Source organism: Artibeus jamaicensis, unplaced genomic scaffold (assembly GCF_021234435.1).
Source record: "Artibeus jamaicensis isolate MK-2021 breed Jamaican fruit bat unplaced genomic scaffold, CSHL_Jam_final scaffold_1964, whole genome shotgun sequence".
Classification (NCBI taxonomy): Eukaryota; Metazoa; Chordata; class Mammalia; order Chiroptera; family Phyllostomidae; genus Artibeus; species Artibeus jamaicensis.
Genome location: NW_026522030.1, coordinates 35,116,297 through 35,139,320, shown reverse-complemented (window position 1 = coordinate 35,139,320; position 23,024 = coordinate 35,116,297). Strand labels below are relative to the sequence as shown.

The 23,024-nt window shown below is 37.7% G+C and overlaps 1 protein-coding gene across 1 annotated transcript in view; it reads right to left on the bottom strand.

The window, feature by feature from the left end:
* Positions 1 to 22,649, bottom strand: part of ALDH1A1 (aldehyde dehydrogenase 1 family member A1) — a 53,725-nt gene extending 31,076 nt beyond the window's left edge. The window contains exons 1-2 of the mRNA XM_037140348.2: positions 22,522 to 22,649; positions 7,496 to 7,600 (exon numbers count right to left, since the gene is read on the bottom strand). Coding sequence (XP_036996243.1) covers positions 7,496 to 7,600; positions 22,522 to 22,587 — 171 coding nt within the window. The 5' untranslated portion in view covers positions 22,588 to 22,649. The remainder of the gene's footprint in view (positions 1 to 7,495; positions 7,601 to 22,521) is intronic.
* Positions 22,650 to 23,024: the final 375 nt, after the last annotated feature.

Genomic DNA, 23,024 nt, shown 5'->3' with positions numbered 1-23,024 from the left:
ACATATCCAGTGGCAATAAACCCATAAAATGGACTATAGCACCTCATAAACAGGCACTGTGTCTTCATTAGCCCAAAGTCTAGCACATTGTATCAAAGCAATTACTGTAGACTGGAATTGTACCTGCCGCCTACTCTTTGGAAAGATGAGTTTCCCATACATAGTATATGCTTGATTTTCTAGGATAAAAATATTATAATATTTTAAGAGTTGCTATCATTTGAGTGTTTGCCATATGTCAAGTTAGGTTCTAATTACTTCACACATACTAACTCAATAATTTTCTGATAAATACGTTCCCCACTTTACAGATGAAGAAACTGAAGCAAAGAGAGAAGGCAGGTTTGCCCGCGGTCGGTAGCTGAACATGGAGCCAGTCTGACAACGGAGACCTGGTTCTTCACCACTGCATCCTAACGCGTCGATGACGTGGTTTCCCGAGTGCCAGGGAAAAACCCAAGATCTAAAAGAGTGAGTATCTTCTGTAACCCCTGGTGACTCTACGACCTGTGCACACTCTCATGAAGAACCTGCTGAAGGGTGAATAAGAACTTGGCTTTGCCGAGAAGAAGAAACCATATAAACACGTTGTTCATTCCTTTTGTGAAGCGGAAAAGAGGCACCGAGCCATACAGGCAGTGAAATTGGCAAAGAGAAGGGTCTGTCTGTAAGAACCTCTCATTTCTCAACTGGGTACAAAAACATCGTTTTCAATCCCTAACTAGGTAAAGAGGTCAAATTTTTCTTTTTAATAAGGTATTGCTTAAAATTGCATTACTTCAAGTAAAAGTCAAATCATCAAGTAACGCCACACTCGGTCCAGCCTCCGTGCCTTCTCACTCTTTGCTGAACTGGGTTTAACATTCCTCCTCTCTGCCGGTCCACCTCAGTTACATACTTTTCCACGGCCACTCCATTCCCTGCAGATTCCGATTCAGACTTCTGAGCTCTTCCTAGGCTGCATTCAATAAAGAAACCCTAAACTTACAAGCCTGCAAATTACAATGCAAACAAATAAATGTTTTTTGCAGTATTTATCAGCACACTGGGAGGATCTGGGGTGAGAGAGAAATTTCAGAAGTGTAAATTGTATGAATTTACTAGATTGTATGACCAAGTGATGATATTTATAGACCACAGGCAAACATTCTTTCACTATAATACATCGTACAGTTGTATATCGCACTGTCTAACCTGAGAGAATGATGGGTATATACAATAAAACATATGCATCACTACTTTCCCTTCCTGAGAAACATATATATGTACCATGATATTTTGGGCATTCAGTTAATCACAATGATTGCTTATATCTGGACATTGTTTTGTGCCATGGATTCTAACCTTTTCCAAGTTATATTTGGAGAGCACTGTTGGAAAATAAAAAAGTAAACCACAAGAACCTGAAATTGCCAGCATGCTATGTGGATACCATAGCTTATAAAATATATGCTGTGATGTGTTTAAACAGGTCTGTGTGACACAGCTTTCATTTGGACCCTTCTGCTCAGTGTTTTGCCACTGCCCTTAGCCAAATATGGTTTTTCATAGGCATTCTGGGCTCTGGAAAAACTTGCTTCAGGACAGGTAACTCTGCCACATGGGAAGTATATCCCTGAAGAATGCTGCTATAAATAAAGACGTTCTTTTGGTCATGTCCTTTGAATCATGCTTCTACTTCCCTCACATCTTACATTCTATCTTGTAGTCACAGAAATAGAGTAATGGTGGTTACTATACAGCTTTGAAACAAGACGACCCAGGTGTGAATTCTGATTCCTCACATACTAGCTACGTTAGCTTTCAGTCATCCAACCACCCATCCGTCCATCTATCCATCCAACCCTCTAAAATCTGCTAAATTCTCTGTTCTGTAGCATTCTCCCTGCCCTACTCCCCCACTAATAACCCTCCATGTGATCTCCATTTCTGTAATTCTGTTTCTGTTCTAGTTGTTTGCTTAGTTTGTTTTTGTTTTAGGTTTGGTTGTTAATAGCTGTGAGTTTGTTGTCATTTTACTGTTCACATTTTTTATCTTCTTCTCAGATAAATCCCTTTAACATTTCATATAATAAGGGCTTGGTGATGATGAACTCCTTGAATTTGATCTTATCTGAGAAGCACTTTATCTGTCCTTCCATTCTAAATGAAAGCTTTGCTGGATAGAGCAATCTTGGATGTAGGTCTTTGGATTTCATGAGTTGGAAAACTTTCCAGCCCCTTCTTGCCTAGAAGGTCTCTATTGAGAAATCAGCTGATGGTCTGATGGGAACTCCTTTGTAGGTGACTGTCTCCTTTTCTCTTGCTGCTTTTAAGATTCTCTCCTTATCTTTAATCTTGGCTAATGTAATTGTGATGTGCCTTGGTGTGTGCTTCCTTGGATGTTCTATAGCATTCTTATCATTGGGCTGCTGAGAATGAAATGCTGATGTAAAGAGATTGCCCTTTTGAAAATTCCAACAGAATGGGAGAGATATACAACAAAATAAGCACTCCAGTATATTATAAAATATAAAAAAATATTCCAAAGTGCCATGTATTGTGATGTGATGTCTCTAAGCTTCAGTTTTCTTATCTTTGAAACAGGGATAAGTTACCTCATAGAGTTGTTTTGAAGATTAAACACTGTAACACTTGAAACATATCTTCTATGTGGCAGACATTAGGTTAAGTCTTCATTATATGGTAGCAATTGCTATTGTAGTTATAACTGTCAAAATAGCCTTAAAATAACTCTCAGCAGTTCTAGTGTATTTTTATCCTTTTAGTTTTCATGGCCCTGTATTATTTTAGGCCATTATATTGGCCTAAAATATTGTTGCCAGCCTTCCCAACTTCACTCATACTCTTCTCTCCCCAAACCGTCTTGCCTATTTCTGCCAGGCTAACCTTCCGCAAATATTTTTATTTTACCACTTTCCTTTCACACATTTGCAACGGCCCCTCTGTGGTGTACAGTCCTAAGGCCATACTCCTCTTTCTGATGTTCAAGGTCCAACATTTTGAGCCCCACCTCACTCAGTCAAAACTGTGTTCACATTTTTTCTACTGTATCTGGCACAAGTCCTCACCTTCACTTTTGTAATTCTCCTGGCCCAGAACATTCCCCCAGCATACCCCTTTTACTTTCAAAGTCCTATGTATTCTTTAAGAGCCAGCTGAAATGCCACAGTCTACCAAAATCCTTAGCAGACTAATCCAGCTTGATAGTAGCTACTAATAAAGATCCTACTGAGCTCCAGACCCTAAGCTAAGCCCTATATAAGCTTACAATCATTACCGCAGTTAAGCACCACGACCCCTGTCTGACCAGTAGTGAAAGACAGCATGAACATACCAACTAAAAGTTGATCCTCACTCCAAAATCCAGTTTTATAGCTTTCAAGACTGTGCTGATAGTGATCTCTTTTGCAACAAATATATATTGCTATCTGTAGTATAAGCTATAACATTTCCTACTGTTTTGTGCCTACAATTGGCATTTAATAAATATTTAATGATTTGTTACCTATTTTATAAACTAATCATGTTACACTGATTTTTATAAGGATTCTCCTTATAAAATCAAGAATTTTAAATATAGAAGAGTATATATATAAATATAATAATATCTATAAGAATTTATATACATAAGAATTCTTATATATAGTAAGAATTTATATATAAGATTTTAATATAAAAGGTAAGAATTTATATAAAATTCTCCTTATTAAAATAATGTGCTTGTATTATGTTTAAATGATAACTTATTTTGACTGATTTAATTATATAACACAAAACTTTTACATTCATCAAAACTATTAGGTACACAGGTCTTCTTTTTTTAATTCCAGGATTAGCATTTCTTGGATTTTTATTCTATGGCAAACATATTCCAAGGTCATAATTGTTGAATGAACCAGACCACAACTTGGTTCATTAAATCAGATTTGCTACCATCAATAACACTTTTGCTGCTTAGGATTTAAAATGTTCTTTTTTAAAGTAAGGGACCAAAGGTGAATGTGCAGAGATAGCAGAAATGATGATAAATTATCCAATGCCATGTAAGCATAGTCACAGAAGAACCGAACCCTTCCATCACTCCCGGATTATGCATGGCCACACTGAATTCATTCAGATTTGGAGAGAAGAGGTATTAGATCCCTTTCACTTTGACACCTATTGTAGCACTTATTTTAAGGAACTTTTATCTTCAGCAATTATTTGTTATGTCATGCTTTAGTATTAAAAGCAGTTTCTAGAATTAGTCAATATAGCCTAAAAGAGCCGCTGAAGTGAAAACAGCTCCCACCTACATCTGTACTTTGCTTTGTGACCTTCATTTGTCCTTGCCACTCCTCCTTCTTTTATAATATCATTGAAAGGCGGTATATAGCCCATTGTTAGTTTCAGACCGCTCATCAATTAAATCCTTAATACCTCTTGGCTCATTATTTAAAGAATCAGTTCCAGAATATTAGGTTTACTCTGTACAATTTTGTAGATTTCTACCTTTCACAAAGCAATGTTAGAAGTTACTACTTTTTTCGTCACCAAACGTGTGAAAACAGCAATAATTACTTAAAAACAAATGCTAGTAGATCATTTCAAAAAGGACTATGATGACAAGCGTGCTGCATGTGCAGCAGTTGTTAACCGTGAGCATTTTAGATCATAGGCAATTTAACTTGGGTGTTAAGTATCGGCCAGCGTGATTAGTGTTACGACCTGATTTGAAGCTTTGCTGGATGTGAATGAGTGTCCTCGATCAACACTTGCATAGGTTTTCCGCTCTCTTCTGAGTAGAAGTAATCATCAATAAACACAAAGCAAACAAATGACAAATAGTTTTACAGCTTCTGGCATGATCATCAGCTCACCCTCACTGCACTTGATGAAGAAAGTAAATCCCACTAACGAGGCCAAGAAGACCTCAGATCGCCTGACAGATTTCTACTGGAACTCCAGGCTCAGATTTGTTTCACCGGTTGAAACTGAACCCAAAAGCCAGTGAGTGGCAAAGTGAGATGTCTAGGCCCAGAGCATTTTTTTCCTTTGTTACTTGCCAACTGCAAAAAGCTCTGCAGTCTCCCTCCTGAGCAGCATTTGTACCTCTGGAGAGAAAGAGGAGGCAGCTGTCAGGGGCTCAGTTGTGCCCTTACCTTCACCTTTATTGTTTTTTCCATCTCCCCCAGGGCTGACAGAGCCACTCAACAGATGTGGCAAGCAACTAGACAGATATTTGAGGTAACGTAGTGCTGTGCACATCTCTAGAAGTCTCTGATAAAAATGATTTCTCTTGGTGGAACGTGCAGAATTTTTTTTTTTTTTTGATTTCTAGGAATGGCTCACAGGACACACAGACTTCTGAGTCTTCCAGAACACATTGCCAGGTGTCATCGGTATTTCTCTGCCTGAGTATGGTCTTATAATCTTTCTTAGAGGTGTAGAGTGACTATCACAGCTTAGTTTCCAATCACTAACTTTTTCACCTGTCAATGAACACGCCCCTTATTAAATGCTAACACCTGAGAGGAGACAGAACATGTGGTTCAATACCTTAGATAAGGTTCTTAAAGTGTATTCCTCTCCCTTACCCCAAACAGCAATATTGGCATCACCCAAGAAATGATCAGAACTACAAATTCTCAGGCCCCACTCTGGAATGATCGAACCAAACACCAGGAGTGGGTAGGACCCTACAATATCTCCATTTTACCCAGGAAGGAACAGAAGCTCAAACAAGGTAAATACAAATGTAGAGCTTCTGTTGTCTTACTAAAGATGACGATTAAAACAAGGTCCTGAGGACCACACCGCAGCTGTGGCACAGAGGCAGTGACCAGCGTGTGGTGTTTGGGGGACCACGGTGAAAATGATGAAGTTGGAACTCTTACACCGAGTGGGGGATGGGGCGGACTGTGAAGGAGGCTAGAAACTAGGCTTTATTTTCTTCCCTGGAGGCAGCGAGAAGCCCTTGCAGGAATGAATTCTGAAAGCAGTCTCCACTCCATTCTGCCTCTATTTCTTAAACTGTGGATGCTTCTATCTAAACTCTGTCCTCCTCCCCTAAAGGCAGGGGTCATACTTGTACTGATAAGACTGCGACCTGAATTCAGGGCCCTCCCTGAATCCAGAAGAGCCCCTCAGGTCTATCACTATCTTGGAATAGGCTTGCAAGGTTTAACACTGGGAGCTTAGTGTGACCTCATTGATTAGGGAGGAGGAAATGAACGAATGCACACTTGACAGTAGCAGGAATCACTGTGGTGATTGAACCGAACATAGTGTCATGAATGGTACTATCCTGGGGTTTTGCTGCCCTCATCTCCCGGTTGTCTTTTCATGCAGAAAAAGATAATTACCTCTTTCTATCTTACATGACAGAAATGTGAAGCTTGACAACCCATGACCAGAAAATCATTTCAAATGAGACTGTGAACACATACACCTTTTAAGGTGTGTGTTCAGATAAAAATTCTGAAGGCTTTTACTCTCCTCATTCCCCAGGCTATTTAAATTACTCCATCTTACTTTTATAATAATTACAAAGTAAGGCAGTAGCCCTGCCGGTCACAAGTTCTGGATCAAAGGACAGCATTTGAATGCTGATTTCATTATTTATCAGCAATGTCACCTTGAGTAACTTACTCCACCTTTATATTCTGCTCTTACATAATCATTTGTAAAAGTGGTTAGAAAGAGTACCTCTCTGACAGGGTGGCTTTGAGTAGCAAATTAAAACAACATTTAGAATTTTTTAAATCACAAAATAAAAGTTGGTATTTGTTGTTAGTATTACTAGTGAGAGAGCAACAACACTTTTAATTTGTGATTCAATTTAATTTATTTGTAAAATTCAGTATTAAAGCCCTGGCTGGTGTGGCTCAGTGGGCTGAGTGCCGGTCTGCAAACCAGAGGGTCACTGATTCCCCATCAGGGCACACGTCTGGGTTGTGGGCCAGGTCCCCAGTACTGGACAACCACACATTGATCCTTCTCTCCCTCTCTTTCTCCCTGCATTCCCCTCTGTCTAAAAATAAATAAATAAAATCTTAAAAAAATAAATATTAAAGATACTAAGTATTAATTTAATAACTTCTAATAAAATAACAGCAATATATTATTCTAAAAGTCCTTTGTGAAGTGTCCTTTTAGTTTCATTGTACAACTTTAAAAAGAGAACAATTTTATATGAATAAAGGATTTCTTGGCTTTTACATACACGATTATTCATTTCATGTACAGTCTATTGGTACAATAAATCTAGAGACTATTTCAACTGAAAAACAAGAAAAAATAATATGACACCAAATCACCACAATACCCAGAGCTGAGGCTCACCATCACCACCTGCCTCTGAGTGCCCTTCACGTACAGAGAAAATTCCCCAGGCAGCCCCAGAAACTGTATTTTCTTGATATGTCTGCTTGAACTTGCAATAGGATGGCTCAGAACGGTGAGGAACAAGCAAACAGCTGGCAGAGAATGGAACTAGTGTGAGGAAACTCACCTTATCTCCCTCTTCTACCTCACAGAGTTTCTCCTCAGTCGCAGGATTAAAGACAGGAAATTTCTTGCCACTCACTGAATTATGCCATTCATTGTTTATGAATATCTGCGGAGAGTAGGGAAATAGTCATTTAAAAATGCAGCAAATTTGAGAAATTTTTTATAAAAGTTAAACTAAAGCATTGCAGAATGCCTAAGTGAGCCTGTTCCAAACTTACTTTCCTTAGGAACAACCCTTCCACCCCAAGATTTTTTTGTATGTCGAAGACATTTACACACATACAACATACACATGCTAAAATGAATAATGCTTTTAAATTATACTATGGTCATCTCAATACCGAAAAATACAGACCGGAGAAAACAATGTAGAAAAGGATGCTTTTATCTGAAATAATTATGAGTCTGAGGGGAGAGCAGAAGCTTCAGTGGGCTGGGTCTTTGTGAATCATCGTCTCTATTTTCCACTTCAGATTCTGAAGATGCTCATTTTGGGTGACTGATGATTTATTGTCATCAGTCATAAGTGACTATTTTCTAATCCCTTATTTACTGTTTTAAAGGTAGTTTGGATAGGGGTGGCGGCTAAACAAAATCTTAGAAAAAATAGTGCGTCATTTTTCTCATTGACTTTTCAAAAGGCACAAGTGTTTAATTCTTTGTTTTAAAAGATTATCTAAAATGGATTTGTCCCCAGACATGATGGATTTAGTCCCAGACTAAATGGATTTAGTCCCAGATGAAATCAGGGACCAGATTTTCCAATGGTATCTATGAGAAAAAGACAAGCATCTAAAAACACCAAGGGGGACCTGACTGGCTGGTGGGGCTCAGTTGGTTGGATATCATCCCGCAAAGCAAAAGGTCACTGGTTTGACCCCCTGCCAGGGCACATGCCTAGGCTGCGAGTTCGGTCCCTGGTCAGAGCACATGTGAGGGGCAATGACCAATGTTTCTCTCTCACATCAATGTTTCTCTCCCTCTCTTTCTTTCCCTTCCCTTCCCGCAAAAATAAATAAATAAATAAATAAATAAATAAATAAATAAATAAAAATAAACCACCAAGGGATCTAGAAAATATGGAATTTTGTTCTGTGTACACAATAAAATAATAATAATATGTATATTTAAATATAAATATTTAAAAATATTTAAAATTATATATCACTTTTAAATGAGTTTCAACTTTTAAAAAGGATTTTATTTATTTTTAGAGAGAGAGAAGGGAGGGAGGGAGAAAGAGAGGGGGAAAAAAAATCAACGTGTAGTTGCCTCTCCTGTGCCCCCTACTGGGGCCTGGCCTACAACCCAGACCTGCGCCCTGACTGGAAATCAAACCCATCACCCTTCGGTTCACTGGCCAGCACTCAGTCCACTGAGCCACATTAACTGGGGATTAAGTTGCAGCTTTCACAGCTCTAAGTTTGCATTTCAATATGGAGCCTACTAGAGTTTTAATATCTCATTCACCTTTTCCTAAAGGAAAAATATTTAATGAAGCCTGTTAGGAAGTACTCCTTTAATGATGGTTAAGTTATGCTCTGTTTTAGACAAAAGCTAGAATGTCTTCTCTCTCCCTTTGTCCCATTATTTCTTGTTCTCCTTTTTCTTATTTATTATTGAAATAAAAAAGTAAGTACCAGTGTTGAATGTTATGTAATGCAACTTTCTGTTTGGTTTATTTTTATAACATCAACTAGTTCATTTAATTTTAAATCACAGGTAGTCAATATATGTAGTTTTAAATGAAGAGTGACAAATGCAATGGATTTATATAGATATCTTAATTCCGACACCTCCCCTAACTTGATATTCAAGGATAAGTTATTAAGAGTGCAACCCTGAGGGGAAATGCATTCAAACATTGCCCACCGAGATTTAACTCAGTTGCTATTCTAAATAAAAATTGCTTAGCTGTTAAAAATTTTCCAGTGGCAGATAACAAAATTACATACTTTTAGTTTAATGAATTATATTGTATATATTTGGGTAAAAATCAGTCTTTTAAGTTATCCTACGATTTGCACTAACTTGGCTATTTTATTGTGCAATGTTTGTAACACATAGCATAAAATCTAGTCAAATTAATAAAATAAAGATGGTCATGTATCACTGACAGTTTATGTATAATTAATTCTATAATCTGTGACTTACAGGAATTTTTGACAGCCTGTTCTCAAAAATATCTCCCTGGTCTCCTATACTTTTATTGTAAAATATATTACATTTCTTAAAAAGTCATTTTTAAATGTTTGCTTTCCTTCCTAAGCTGTGCTATAAGATAAGGAAAGGACGGTGTTTCTGGTTTTTTGGTTCATCTTTAATGTTCATTCAATGTACTCTCACCCTTCAAGTGATTTTAAACTCAGTATCCTTGAATATATAACTTAAAATTGAATTGCTGAACCTACAATCCAGTAACTAGATACTACTAAGACCTATAATATTCTGCACATGGTTGCATTATTTTGTGATTTGCTAAAAAAATGAATAAATAAACAAGAGGAAGGAGGAGCCTTATTTGCCTGTTCATCTCACTACAATTATTCATAAGGCAAAACAGCATCAATCTATGTATTTGGAGGAGTTGAAAAGAATTGCTCTGCTAGCCTAAAATTGACAGGAAAATGCTGTGAGCACTAATACACAACGGGGGGAGTGCAAAGCAGTTCAATTGAACAGGCTTGATGTACAAAGATAGATATAAGGAGGTTCAGAAAAGACAGAAGTATCAAGAAAATTCTCTGATAGGGGAATGGAATACAGATGAGGACCTTAAAATCCCTAGAAGTCTTCATGAAGAAAACATTGGCATCTTAGTCCAATTGGAAGTAAAATAAAATCAGATTAAAATACTGACTTGCCCAATTTCTTTTAGTGTGAATCAGCATTCTAGCTATCAAACATGAGTTTCATAGAATCCTGTAATTACTCTTAAAGAGTATTTTCTTTTATGCACCTCTAGCCTTTACCTTTGTATTTCTCTTCCCAAGGGATGACTGGGAAATACATTAATCACTGTGCCCCAAATACAGTTCACTGTCATCTCTCGCTTTACGCTGCTCTTAACTCAAACTAAAGTTCTAAAGCTTGCTGATGCACATTCCTTTCTCTCCACCACACACACACACACACACACACACACACACACACACACACTTTCCTTCTCCTGTTAATGGGAAATACACTTCCTAGTTATCCTTTTGTATGATTTTGTTCTACAGTATCATAAAGAACCTGTCCTTGTTCTCCCTGCCGCATGACCTCTGCCTAACTAAAATGTAATTTTCATCATTACCTTAATCTTCCTAAGTCAACCCAGTTCAGATTTTGTTCCCTAGAATGTGCTCCCGTGTATACTGCACACCCATGTTTTTGGCCCAACCTTTCAGAAAAGTTTTTTGTTTTAACTTTTTAATTTGATTTTTATTGATTTATATCTAGATACAAAACCAATGAACATATTTCAGGGTATTATTTTGCATATGGTTGTCATTGTTTTCTAGAGTTACTTAATGTACAAGCATAAATAAAATAATTAAAAATATTTATATAGATACAGAGTTAGTACTACCCATGGATAATGCACATCCTTATTTTTCCCTCAAAAATTTGGGCAAAATGTGCACATTATACTTGGCAAAACACAGTAAGTGGTTCAGGTCACAAATTCCTTAGCATAATAATAAGGTAGCTTATGATCTGGCTCTTCCAAACTTTTGTCCTATTATTTCCTCAGTTTACCTTTGTTGCAGCTTCATTCCACTGTCTCAATCGACCATCATGCCCTTCTGTTCACACATGTTATTCATGCAGTTCCTCAGCCTGGAGTTTTACTGTTTTCTCCTACTCATACCTCAGACTGTCCTGAAAATGTCATTAATTCACTAGTTGGTCTAGTTCGATTTAACCTCTTTTTTCCACTTTCTAACATAGTAATTTAGTATCCGACCATTAAAGTACTCACTATATTCTGCTTTGTATTAAAGGTAGAATCTTTGTATTCACTCACCTAATTCCAAAAAAAAAAAAAAAAACGAAAGATATCATGGTACTTGCCCTAGATTTTTTTAGTCAGTCTTACAAAACTCACAGTAAATTAATTCACAGATTTGTAATTCTCCCTTCCTTCTGCCCTAAAGATATTATTATCTCTTTAGACTTTATAGCTTTTAAACTAAGAGAGCTTACCCTAGCTGGTGTGGTCCAGTGGATTGAGCGCCAGCCTGAGACCAAAGGGTGACCAGTTGATTCCCAGTCAAGGCACATGCCTGGATTGCAGGCCAGGTCCCCACCAGAGGCAACCAATTTATGTATCTTTTGCGTACCAATGTTTCTTTCCCTCTCTTTCTCTCTCCCTTCCCTGCTCTCTAAAAATAAATAAATAAAGTCTTAAAAAATAAAGAGAGCTCAAGTCTCACCCTGTTAGATATATACCCTAAATTCCACTCTTCTATGTATAATTTTGCCAAAAATTGAATAAAAACAAGATATAGAATTGATTATATTTTGTTAGGCTGTGGTGTGCGAACTTTCATATCATAATTTGTGGCCTCCAACTTAGAATTTTTGCAGCTTGAGCTCCAAAGCTGCTTGCAGTGCATAACTTTGCCCTTTCGGGCTCTGGAACTGCCTGCAGAGCCGGATCCCTTCCCCTCACTCCTATGCTGATTGTGCTATTTGATAAATTGAACTCCTTGCTTCTTTGTTAAATAATACTCCCTGTACTGTAATTGTGTGATCAAAGACAGCCGTTTTGTGCTATAGGCCTGGGCTGAAACCAGGACTTGATAAATGCTTAATCATATATTACCCATTGTTTCCACCTTACAACTTCACTTGCTCCATCCCTGAGTCAGCCAACCGTTGAAAGCCTAGTTGCTCCCATCAATCAGAAAACACGTAATGTAAGTTTATGATCTTGTTTACCCCAGCAACCCATCTCTTTGATCACCAGCTCCGTGCAACTTTTGCCTTCATAAACTCTGCCCTAATCTCTCCATTTTGGAATATATTCTCAGTTCATATTGAGGACTACATTTCCCAGATTGCAAATTGTTAGCTGAATGAACTGTTTTTAAGTTTCTTGAAAAGATATCTCTAGATTTTTGTTTGCAGCTGAAGCTTTGCAGTTCTTACTCGATTCCTCCCAGGTCTGTGCTAATTTGAAGTTTTGAGTTCTCAATAATATACTCTTGATGTATTAAAGCTTATTTTACTCCCTCCATATAATCTCTCTTGGTGAGAAAGAACCATTCCAATGCGTATTTACCATGTAGTTTCATGATCAGGCTCTTATCTAAGCTGTCTATAAAACTCCCCTTTCAAACTAAGCCAGTGAATGTTTTGTAAATGAGCATTAAACTAAAAGGAGAGGGCACGTTTATCTGGCAGCCTTCAGGCGATTGATGAGACAAGTCAGAGATGATCCCAAATTATAGCAACTGCTCTGCATTATTCAGCTTTAACCTTTTTAGATTCGAGAATGCTGTGAACTCAACTTTTGTTTGAATTTATATTTATATGCACATACTCCAAATGGTCACTTTCTCATCAGAAAAATATTTGTCAAATAATGAGTAAACACATCTCATTATTTAGAAGGTACTGTGGAAAATGAGAGATGAGGGTGCCGTGACCCCTTCTCTCAGGGAATTTATAATCTAAGAAGAGAGTGTATTTATATCAAGATCAGCCAGTAGAGAACTGAAGGTCGTAAAGTAAAATAACCAAGCCAGTGTGTTAGTTAATAAATTACAGAGCGGCAGTCAAGGAAGAGAGGGGCATGGACTAGAAGGATAGAATCGGATTGCTGGAAAAGGGAAAACTATGAGCACAGGGAGGGAACACTACTGGGATATTTGTAACACAGTCAAGACATTCTCCCTGAACAGAGAGTTGTAGTGCAAAAAAAAGTCCTAGATAAGTTCTGATGACGAAAATGAAGCCATTGTGTGGTGGCTCTTGATCCCCATAGTGATAAATATTATAACAATGTACTGTAATAAAACTTATGCGGAAAGTGTCATTGTTAAGCAAAATAAGCACTAGTCAAACACATTAAATGCAGAGATCTCTTTAACGTTTGATCTGATAACCCAGATCAGCTACTAAGTGACTAACGGGGAGGGAGTGTCTAGTGTGGGGAAGCTAGGCTAAGAGACAATTTGCAATCTGGGTGGTTCAGAGCAGGACAGCTACTGAGAATGGCTCAAAATTTGAAACATACAAATTGTTTACTTCTGGAATTTCCCATTTGATACTTCTGGATGCAGTTGAACAAGGGTAACTGAAACCGCAAAAAGCAAAACCATGGATAAGGGAAAGCTACTGGATATGAACAATGATAAGCTAACAAATGTTTATTATAATAATTATGAAATACATTTAGGCCTGTTGAAAGGCTCTATCATTTCCCTCCCTTTGTTCATTCTACATTTGTTGTTTGCCTTTAGTAAGTTCAGAGGAAATGAAATCAGGCTATGAAAGTAAGTAAAAATATATTCTTCGGTCCTATTTAACCATTACATTGGCTATGTTCTAATTATGAATTTCGAGCTCAGACTAATTGTGAATAATGTATGTAAATACAGTAAACTTCAATGTGAAGTTCACAATACTGATCGGAAATTATAGATGTCCACTCATCCCCTTGGACTTTGAGTGCTTCTTATACGGGGAAACGATCAATGGCAACGTGGAGGCAACTGAAAAATTGATTTTACTCTTTAAATTTTTGATGTCAGATTTTAAGGGATGCATCATATGACCTTCGATTAAACAAAAAAGTGGCTCTTTTCTAAATGCATTTTAGTGTCCAAGTCATTAAAAAAAAAGCCTTTGCAAGTAAAAGTTGTTATGTCTTAATGTGTTTGGTATAAAGCCTAAATTAATAAGTCCTTTGCTCAAAATATTTTAGGTTTGGATCCAGCTAAATATGATTAACAGGAAAAATAAAACCTACTAGCCTCAGCTATCGATGTAAGATTTTAAAACCTGATGGCTTACAGGGGAGAGAGCCTGATTCCCTCCAGCAGGTAGGTGTTCGGGATGCCCTGTATTCACAGTCTTCACATTATCTGTGTGATTTTTTGTGGGATGCCATTGGTTAATAAAATTCCATAGGTTTCCAGTGTACCATTCTATACTACACCATCTGTATATTGTATGGTGTGTTCACCACCCCAAATCTTCCATCAGCATTTATCATCTCCCCCGCCCCACCCACCGCCGCCACACCTTTTCCCCTCTGATAATCACCATACTGTTGTCTGGGCCTATGAGGGTTTCTTTTTCTTAATCCCTTCACCATTTTCCCTGAGCTCCACAGGTCACATTATCTCTGAATGCAAGGGCTTGAACTGGGCCAATGGCTCTAGATCCTGTAAGGCAGGCCCGTGCTTTCTTGGTGGCAGAGAGATGTAACAGATAACATTTTAGGTACACAAAGTTTTTGTTTGTTTGTTTGTTTGTTTGTTTGTAGATGTGCCAAAGGTTAGAAAAGTGATTTCCCTATTGATGTTACCCATGGGAATTTCCAAACCTGAGAGCCCCAGCCACAGCATGTCGAGTGATGGGTGTTGTTATAAACGTACAGGAAGTAATGGGTGTCGTAAATGTGTAGACCTTTTCTCAGTGGCTTAGGCAGGGTAAAAAAAAATGTTGCAAGAGGGGCAGAAAAAATAAGACATGGGTTGAATAAGAGACTGAACCAAAGTCAGGTGGGGATGTTAAACATTTAAAAGAATCAAAGTTAGATCTCTGGCAACTACTTTCAATGTAAACCCCAAGGCAGCAAAGCAAAATGTTGAGACTCAGAGTAAAAAAAAAAATCTAAAAGGAAATTAAGGAGGAAATAACAGATGGGAGGAAAATGTTTAACTGCAGTAAAAGGAATGAAAATAAAATGAGGAAGTGACCAAGACAAAAGGAGGAGAAATAAAATTTTCCTTTCATTTCTGTTCTATATTATAGTCTGACTCTGTTGGCATGAATGTGTATTCTTTTTTTCTTCTTGTTTGAAAAACCTCTAAAGACTTTTCAACTCAGGGATAAAGAAAAGCATTTCTATTTTAAGTGACATCTTCACTATGTCCCACAGATGACAAAAACATTTGTCAACAATTTTCTGTTTTGTACATCATATGTACCCCGTATTAAAGAAGAGGTAAGAGGTAGAAGCACCAGAAAGTTCTGTACGTATTTAATACTTAACAATGTTAACATCTAATAATACAATACTTACATGTAGGCCTTCTTCCTTCTAAAGTGCAAAATCTAGAGCCTAATTCCATTGTTAGTTATTTGTATTCCTTTGACTTCTAAGAAACAGGAGAGCAGTGCAAAAAGCAAGATCGTGGGACCTGGGGTGGGAGGTACAGTCAGACCTCGGTACTCGTGGGCTTCAAAACTCATCAGACCTGCACTCATCTTGCTTGAACGAGGGAAATGATGTTTCAGCGCTTGGGGCTTGTTCAGGACTCATTTTGCAACAACACCCCGCAAAAGAAAAAGCTGCACCACTGGGTTCTCTTGGTTTCGGCACCTGTTGCTCGTTCCAAATGAGTTAAGGACGAGTACTGAGGTACCACTGTAGTTTGTTCAGGCAGGTTTAAGATCTGCGCCATTTGTGCAGATTCCCAGCTAGCAAATTTCCTTCAACAATTTCAACATTACAAACAAGGTGTCAGGTAGACATAAGATTAAAAAAATCAAATATTAGAAACACTTTCCAACTTTTTGCCTCTGTTTGTGGGGGCCTCTGATATATATACACACGCAAACACACACTTACCCCCTCATGTACATCCTCAGAATATATCCATGTGATAGAATCAAGGCTTATGTAAGTATTTACTTTCTCAGTATCCTTATTACACATGTAATATATCTGGCCACAATGACGATGGCATCATGTAAACCCAAACCGCCATCACCATCACCCAAAGCCAGGTATTTGCTATTTAGACACAACTGTACCATCATGTTACCAATACCTGTGTTTCTGCGAGGTTTCTTTTATGTCGGTATGTATTATATCAACCAAGCCACTCCAGGATGTTTGTTTAAATTTGGGTTGCTCTTCAAATGAGATGTCCCTTGTACTCTTTAAGTTTGTGTGTTTGTTTAAGTTTGGATTTTTGTTTGTGTGTTTGTTTTCATTCAGCCCCCTCATTCTGGCAAGTAGTTAACAAGTTCATTGGGTAAAGTCCAGTTCAAAGAAGTCTTTTCTACATTTGTAGTACTGAGAGTCCTTATGAAATGGGGATACTACCCTCTCTCAGGGTATGTGTGACTTTCTTCAGTATTTTTGTTGAACAGATTTTTTGAAACCAGACAGGTGCCAGACTGCAAAACAATTTGCCGGGATTGCATTCCTAAGACATGAGCTAAAATATTGCATTCATGAATGTTTATCTCCCAGGAGCAAAATTAACGTTCAGTTCTGTCACTAGTTTGTGGCCATAATCTAATTCTTGTTAGATTCAGACACTTTTTGAAGGGGAAGATGCATGTTTCTGACGTGTGTGAGCGTAAGCTGCTGGCAGAAATAGGAAGTTGGTTCCCTAAGGAACCAGGTGGTGGTCACTGCGGTAAGAGTTATAAGGTTGACCCCAAATGTCTAGACCGCTGCGGCTGGTCAACAGACCCCACTTCAACAGCATCGTCAAAACCAGGACATCAGTAAGAAGTGCTGAATCTCACATCTCACCTCAGGCCAACAGAATCAATCTGCATTTCAACAAGGCCCCTAAGTGATTCACTGGCACATTGAAATGCAAGAAGTACAACTCTTGAGTAAATTTTCTCTATTGATCCATCTGTTTGGGGGTCTAATGTCCAAATCACCCCTCGTCTTCCATAAACCAAATTTCAGTTCTCTACATCAGAGTAAAGAAAGCACTTGTTAGAGAAAATCCAGTGAGATTCAAGTCATACTGTTTTTAGTGTTTCTACATGAAAAATCATGTAGAAAAGTAACAGATCAAAACTAGAAGATTCAGAATCCAGTTTATTCTGTTATTGTCTCTTAAGAGCTGTGTGACCTTCAGCAAGTCACTTAAGCTCTCTGAGCTTGCACACCTAAGCTTTAACATGGGAAACTAGTACCATCTTCCCTAGTTCCTTTCCCATGATTAATTAAGAACTCCAAATGAGATCAATAGAAATAAAGCAGCTTTGAACTGTGACTAGCAATTCAAGTATTCATTCCACTTACATTGAAAACAATCAGTTTTAGAACTCTAGAACTCATCTTGGGAAGAAGAGGGTTAAAAAGAGCCTAAACCATATCATTAATAAGTGCTGAGCACTTTCCACAAATTACCTCCCTTAATTCTCACAAGCACTTTCCAAGGTAGTCATTCTTATTCCCAATGTGCAGACAGGCCAACCGAAACTGAAGATTAGAAGCCTGGCCAAATTCATATCATTAACTAAGTGGAAGAGATGGAAATCGAAGCTGAGTTTATCTTGTTAAGCCACTATACCTTGCAGTCATCCAGCTATTTATTCAACTGCTTCCAAGTCAAAAGCAAACAAATATTACTTCTGTCAGAAGTGAGTTAAAAGGAGCTCCCAAGTGAAAACAGGGTCACCGCACAATCAGCTTTGTCTTCAATATAAGTCCTGTCCTGTTTTAAACACCGCACCACCCAACCCCCCAGTGGTTTCCCTTAAATAAAATCTACCAGGCAATCTGGTCGTAGTCTCTTTCTGGTCCCACTTCATCTATTCTCTCCCTTCATCATTTTGCTCCAGCCACATTAGACTTTTGATAGTATTTTGAACACACCAAGCTCTTCTTCACAGGGTCTTTGCCTGTGCTGTTAGCTCTGGATCTTTGTTCTTTCCTACTCTCCAAGGTCACCTTATGCTCTGCTCACCTTAACTCTCCCTCCTTTTGAAAAAAACCTTCCTTTAAAAGACCTTCCCTGAAATCTCCTCAAGAGGAAGATCTTCCTCTCATATTCTCTTAGCTTCCTGTTTTCTTCTTTGTAACACTTATCATATTTGTGATTAAATTATTCACTTGTTTATTTTCCCCATACCACCCTATATACCCTTCAAGAATATAAGCCCCATGAGGCAAGAATCATATTAGTCCTTTTGTACTATAAGACCTAGCACAGAGTGGTTGTCCAATGGCGTTAAGTAAGAGAAGAGAAGATGGGAGAAATGGGTGAAGAGGATGGTGTATTTAAGAATGCATGTGGCCTGAATTTGCTGTGAGAATTTATAAGGAGATAATGGTGCCTAGCACATAATATTCAATGATTCATAAATTTTCTCTATCAAAAATACATCTTTTGAATGAAAATTCCAGTTTCGCAAACTTCAAATGGACTTTCTTTATTCAGCAAACTTTGGGAAAAGAAAGCTTTGTCTTTTCTTTCTCCTGGGGACCTACGAACAGCTGAGCAGCAACTGGAGGGGCTCATGGTCATGTTCCCTTCAGTCGTCAGGAATGGACACAATGAACAGGACAGAATGCCAGCAACTTCCTGCCCCAAAGCAATGATACTGATCTTAGAGAAGTCACTCAGTGTGAGTGCTCAGACTACTGGCTTTTTCAAAGTCCAGTTCTGTCCCTGGCTGTGTGGCTTCAGGCTAGTGATTTAGCAACTCTGTTAATCTGTCTTCTCTACAGAGCAGAAACAGTAACCTCCTCAGGGGGTTATTGTGAGGAGTGTGTAAATCATTATAAAAAACTTAAAACAGTACTGGCAGAGAGTAAGCATGATGGATTTTAGCTAAAACTGTTTCCTGTGTTGCGTGTGTGTGTGCACACATGCTCACATGCCTACTGTGTGTTTATGCAATGTCATTAGTGGATGAAGATTTTTCTGGCACAAACAAATTATTATTCAATAAGTTAAGTTTAAGACTTCAGTTTTAAAATTTTGAATCCTGAGTAAGCTTGTCTTCTTGAATTTCCTATGTCTTTTTTTTAAGGTAGAAAATCAGTGTTGTGAAAGGAAAATGGAAAACAAAATTACCAAATTCTGTTAGAGAAAATTCTTGACCCCTGAAATCCTGGATAAACCTTGGAACTTCACTCCAGTGCCAACCTTATCAAGTGGGGCATGACTGTGCAAAAAAGAATGACAAAAAGACTAGAAGAGAATGAGAATAGTTCTAGGAAAAGCTGAGTAAGAGAAGATTCCGGGAAACTGGAAACAATCAGAAAAATAAATAGGTCTAGGTTAACTAATTGTTAATTGGTTACTTCCCAAGTGCCAAGTAGTATTTCAAGTGCTTTATGTGCATTAAACTCATTTAATGCTTTCATCTATTTTAGGAAATGGATATCCTTATTATTTTCATTTTACACATAAAGAAACCAAGGCAGAGGGGGTAATATAGTTTGTCCAATGATCACATAACTTTCAAAGAAGCTCTTCATTTAAAGGCTCAATAAAACAGATGAGTTGATAGATGTATGACTCATTTAGAGTTGGAAAGGGGACAAATGAGGCTAGAGGTGGGATCCGAGTTTACGTGGAATTATAATGATGTTATTGAGGTTTTAAATTCTAAAAACCTTTGTATCATTTTAGAATGTAATTCTTAACTCTGATCTCTGTTTTACCCACCCCAACAAAAAAACTAATCAGACTGTGCTAGAGAATACATCATAAAAAATAAGCAACAATGACTTCTTTTGTTTGGGTGAAAAACAGTCTCAAGCTTGAGAGTAGGCAGTTCTGCCATCATTGTAATAACTTTTTGTTACTCAACCCTGCTTGTCTTTTCCTTCCACCTTGCCCCAAGGACCATACTTCTAGTGATGATAAAAAAAGGATATTAACATAGTAAGAGAAAAATAATACAAAGGTTAGGGGCTAGCTATAGATGGTAATTCCTCGGACACTATAAAATCGTTGTTTATATGGTTTGCAACCAGGAAAATGTTAATTAAACCATCATTTTCCAACTCCTCTTGCAAGTGCAAATCCAATACAATTCTTCAGTGGGGCACAGTAAAAAGAAAATGCATAGGCATTTGAAAAAGCTCACCCATTTAGATTTAATTACATACATAACTGGTGTCCTTCCAAGTGTGAAAATGCTGTAACCAGTAAGTCAGACAATAAAATGCTATCTGAGCAGAACAGATTGATAGAGAAGATGTGTTAGCAATCAAAATTCCCTGACTTGCACTGGGTATTTTTACCCAGAAAAGTTTTTAAATGCAAGAGCAAATCCTGCTCTTTGAATCTTGCCTTCTTTTGAACTCTTAGGTCAGTCATGTTTCCTAAAAGGGTGTTCTTGTGTCATGACTTTGAAGGGAACAAGAGGTTTCCATCTTAAAAATTTTTCTCTGTGCGTTTAAAGGATCACTTGATCTGTGTCTGTGTGTTCGATTTTAATGACCATCTCAGTTGTCTAGTACTGTCTCTTACATGCTTAATTAATAACTACTAAATGAAGCTTAATTCAGTCAAGAGTATTTCACATTAAAGCTTCCTTGAGGTGCACCTAGGAGGAGACTACAAATTTCTGCAAAGCCCCATTTTAAAAAATGTGACATTCAGACTACCAAATATCTTCCCAGTTAGGAGCATTGGGAAAAAAAAAGATTCTTTGTAAAAATAGTAGTGGGATGATTCAGTCATTGCCAAGGATTATGGTCTTTATGAAACACATTTTTCAATTTGCCTTGGATTGAAATTTCTTGTGATTGACCAACTTGGAGTAAGAAAGTTGGGAAGGTTGGAGTCTTGAGTCTTGTTATCTTTTGGGCATACCTTTGCCAAGTGGAATTGCTGGGGGTATGGACTCACCACATTTTTAATGCTCCCATTTGGAATAAAATTAAATGAAAAAAATGTTCCCTTTTTAAGAAAACCTTGTGAAAATAAAACATTAGGACACATTACAGCTGCTGGTCAACCACGTTAAAGGCACAATCTGATTTCTGCAGACACTTTCCTAAGGAAAAGAGCCAGGGGCTGGGCAACTTCCTCATTTTTGCGCACATATGAAAATGAGAATGTAACTGAACTTCAGATTACAAAACCACCCATGGTTACAAGTAAGGACATAAAAAGTAAATAAATAAAAACGAGTCTTTTACTTTATCATTAAATTATAATCTTCTTGATTTTTTTTTCATTGACTGATTCGGAAAGCAAAATTGCTCTTTCTGAGTTGAAATACTTCCTTTCTCACCTTCCTTTCTCCATCACAATATAAAGCTAACTTTAAGTGATTTTGGTTAGACTATTATTATTTTTTTTGTTCCTTTTATTTGTTTGGGAGTTCTAGGCTCTGCTAGGAAAGCTGGCATACGGCAGGGTGAAATAGGCAAAGCCTACTGAACGATTCAAACAAGATCCATCCCCTCATTCTCCCTCGCTGTGGATTTGGAGTCTGGATCTGGCTCCTGCTCTTGTTTCTCTCTATTTTTATCAGCTAATAATTATACATCTGCTCCAATGGCTACAACTTTCGCTGAAGAAATAAGTAAGAATTCCTTCTTTCCCAAAACATGCTAAATAATGCAAGTCCATTGAAAGTTTTTGAAACAGGAGCTTTTATTCAATACTCAGACTTAGGTCCTTTGATTTTGACACTCATTACTCATATAAAAAGATCATATTACTTCAGCATGCTGTTCCTTCTTTCTTTCTCTTTAAAAAAAATCATTTCCCACTTGTTTGGCTCTTTCTAGCTTCTCTAACAAGTATTTACTCTTGTCCCATGCATGCTGGGCTGCGCCGAAGTTAATAGAACTGCTTAGTAAAACCCAGTGAATCTAGACACAAGAACATCTCACACAGAAGAGAATGCTTTTCACATAAACATACTTTTAAGAAATAAATTTATAAAAGATTGCCCAATGTGGGTTAGAATTCATCATTTGGTCAAGACACTAGATTTAGAACTACATTTTGCAAGCCTCTTATTTTTGTACTTGCAAAGGGCTCTTTACACAAGTTTACTTAAATTGACATTTTCTGCTTTAAATAAATGTAGTTTTTATAAACCTGACACAATGCAGCAAATATAAATTGTACTAACCTTAGTATATTGAAACTTCAAGTTGGTGAGTGGGACAGGTAAGTCTGACGTGCCTGAGGACGACATTTCTGGTTCAGCTCCTGAAATACAGGTGACGGGCTCAGCGATTTAGTTCTGATAGAGCACTTGGCTTTATTTGTTCCTTTTTATCTGCAAGGGCTAAGGTTTATTTGCATACTGGGATATGATTGGATGAACAACCTCCAAGCAAAAAGAAAATGACACTACTTATTTGTAACACCTAGTGCAGGAAGCCCTTGACTTTAAAGTTAAATCCTTAAGAAACCAGTGCTCCAGCACCGAAGCAGCATCTGGAGACAGGGCACTATTTGCAGACGAATTAATTTACAAAGTTGAAACCTGTGATAAGGGTTTGCAGCGCAGCTGTTCTGGCCACTAAGGCCAGTTATTATTTTTCTGGCTTCTCATGCTTTTTATGCTCTTGTGAAACTTTCTGTTCTCTGACAGACTGGGAATCAGAGAGAATCTGAGCATTGAGAGTC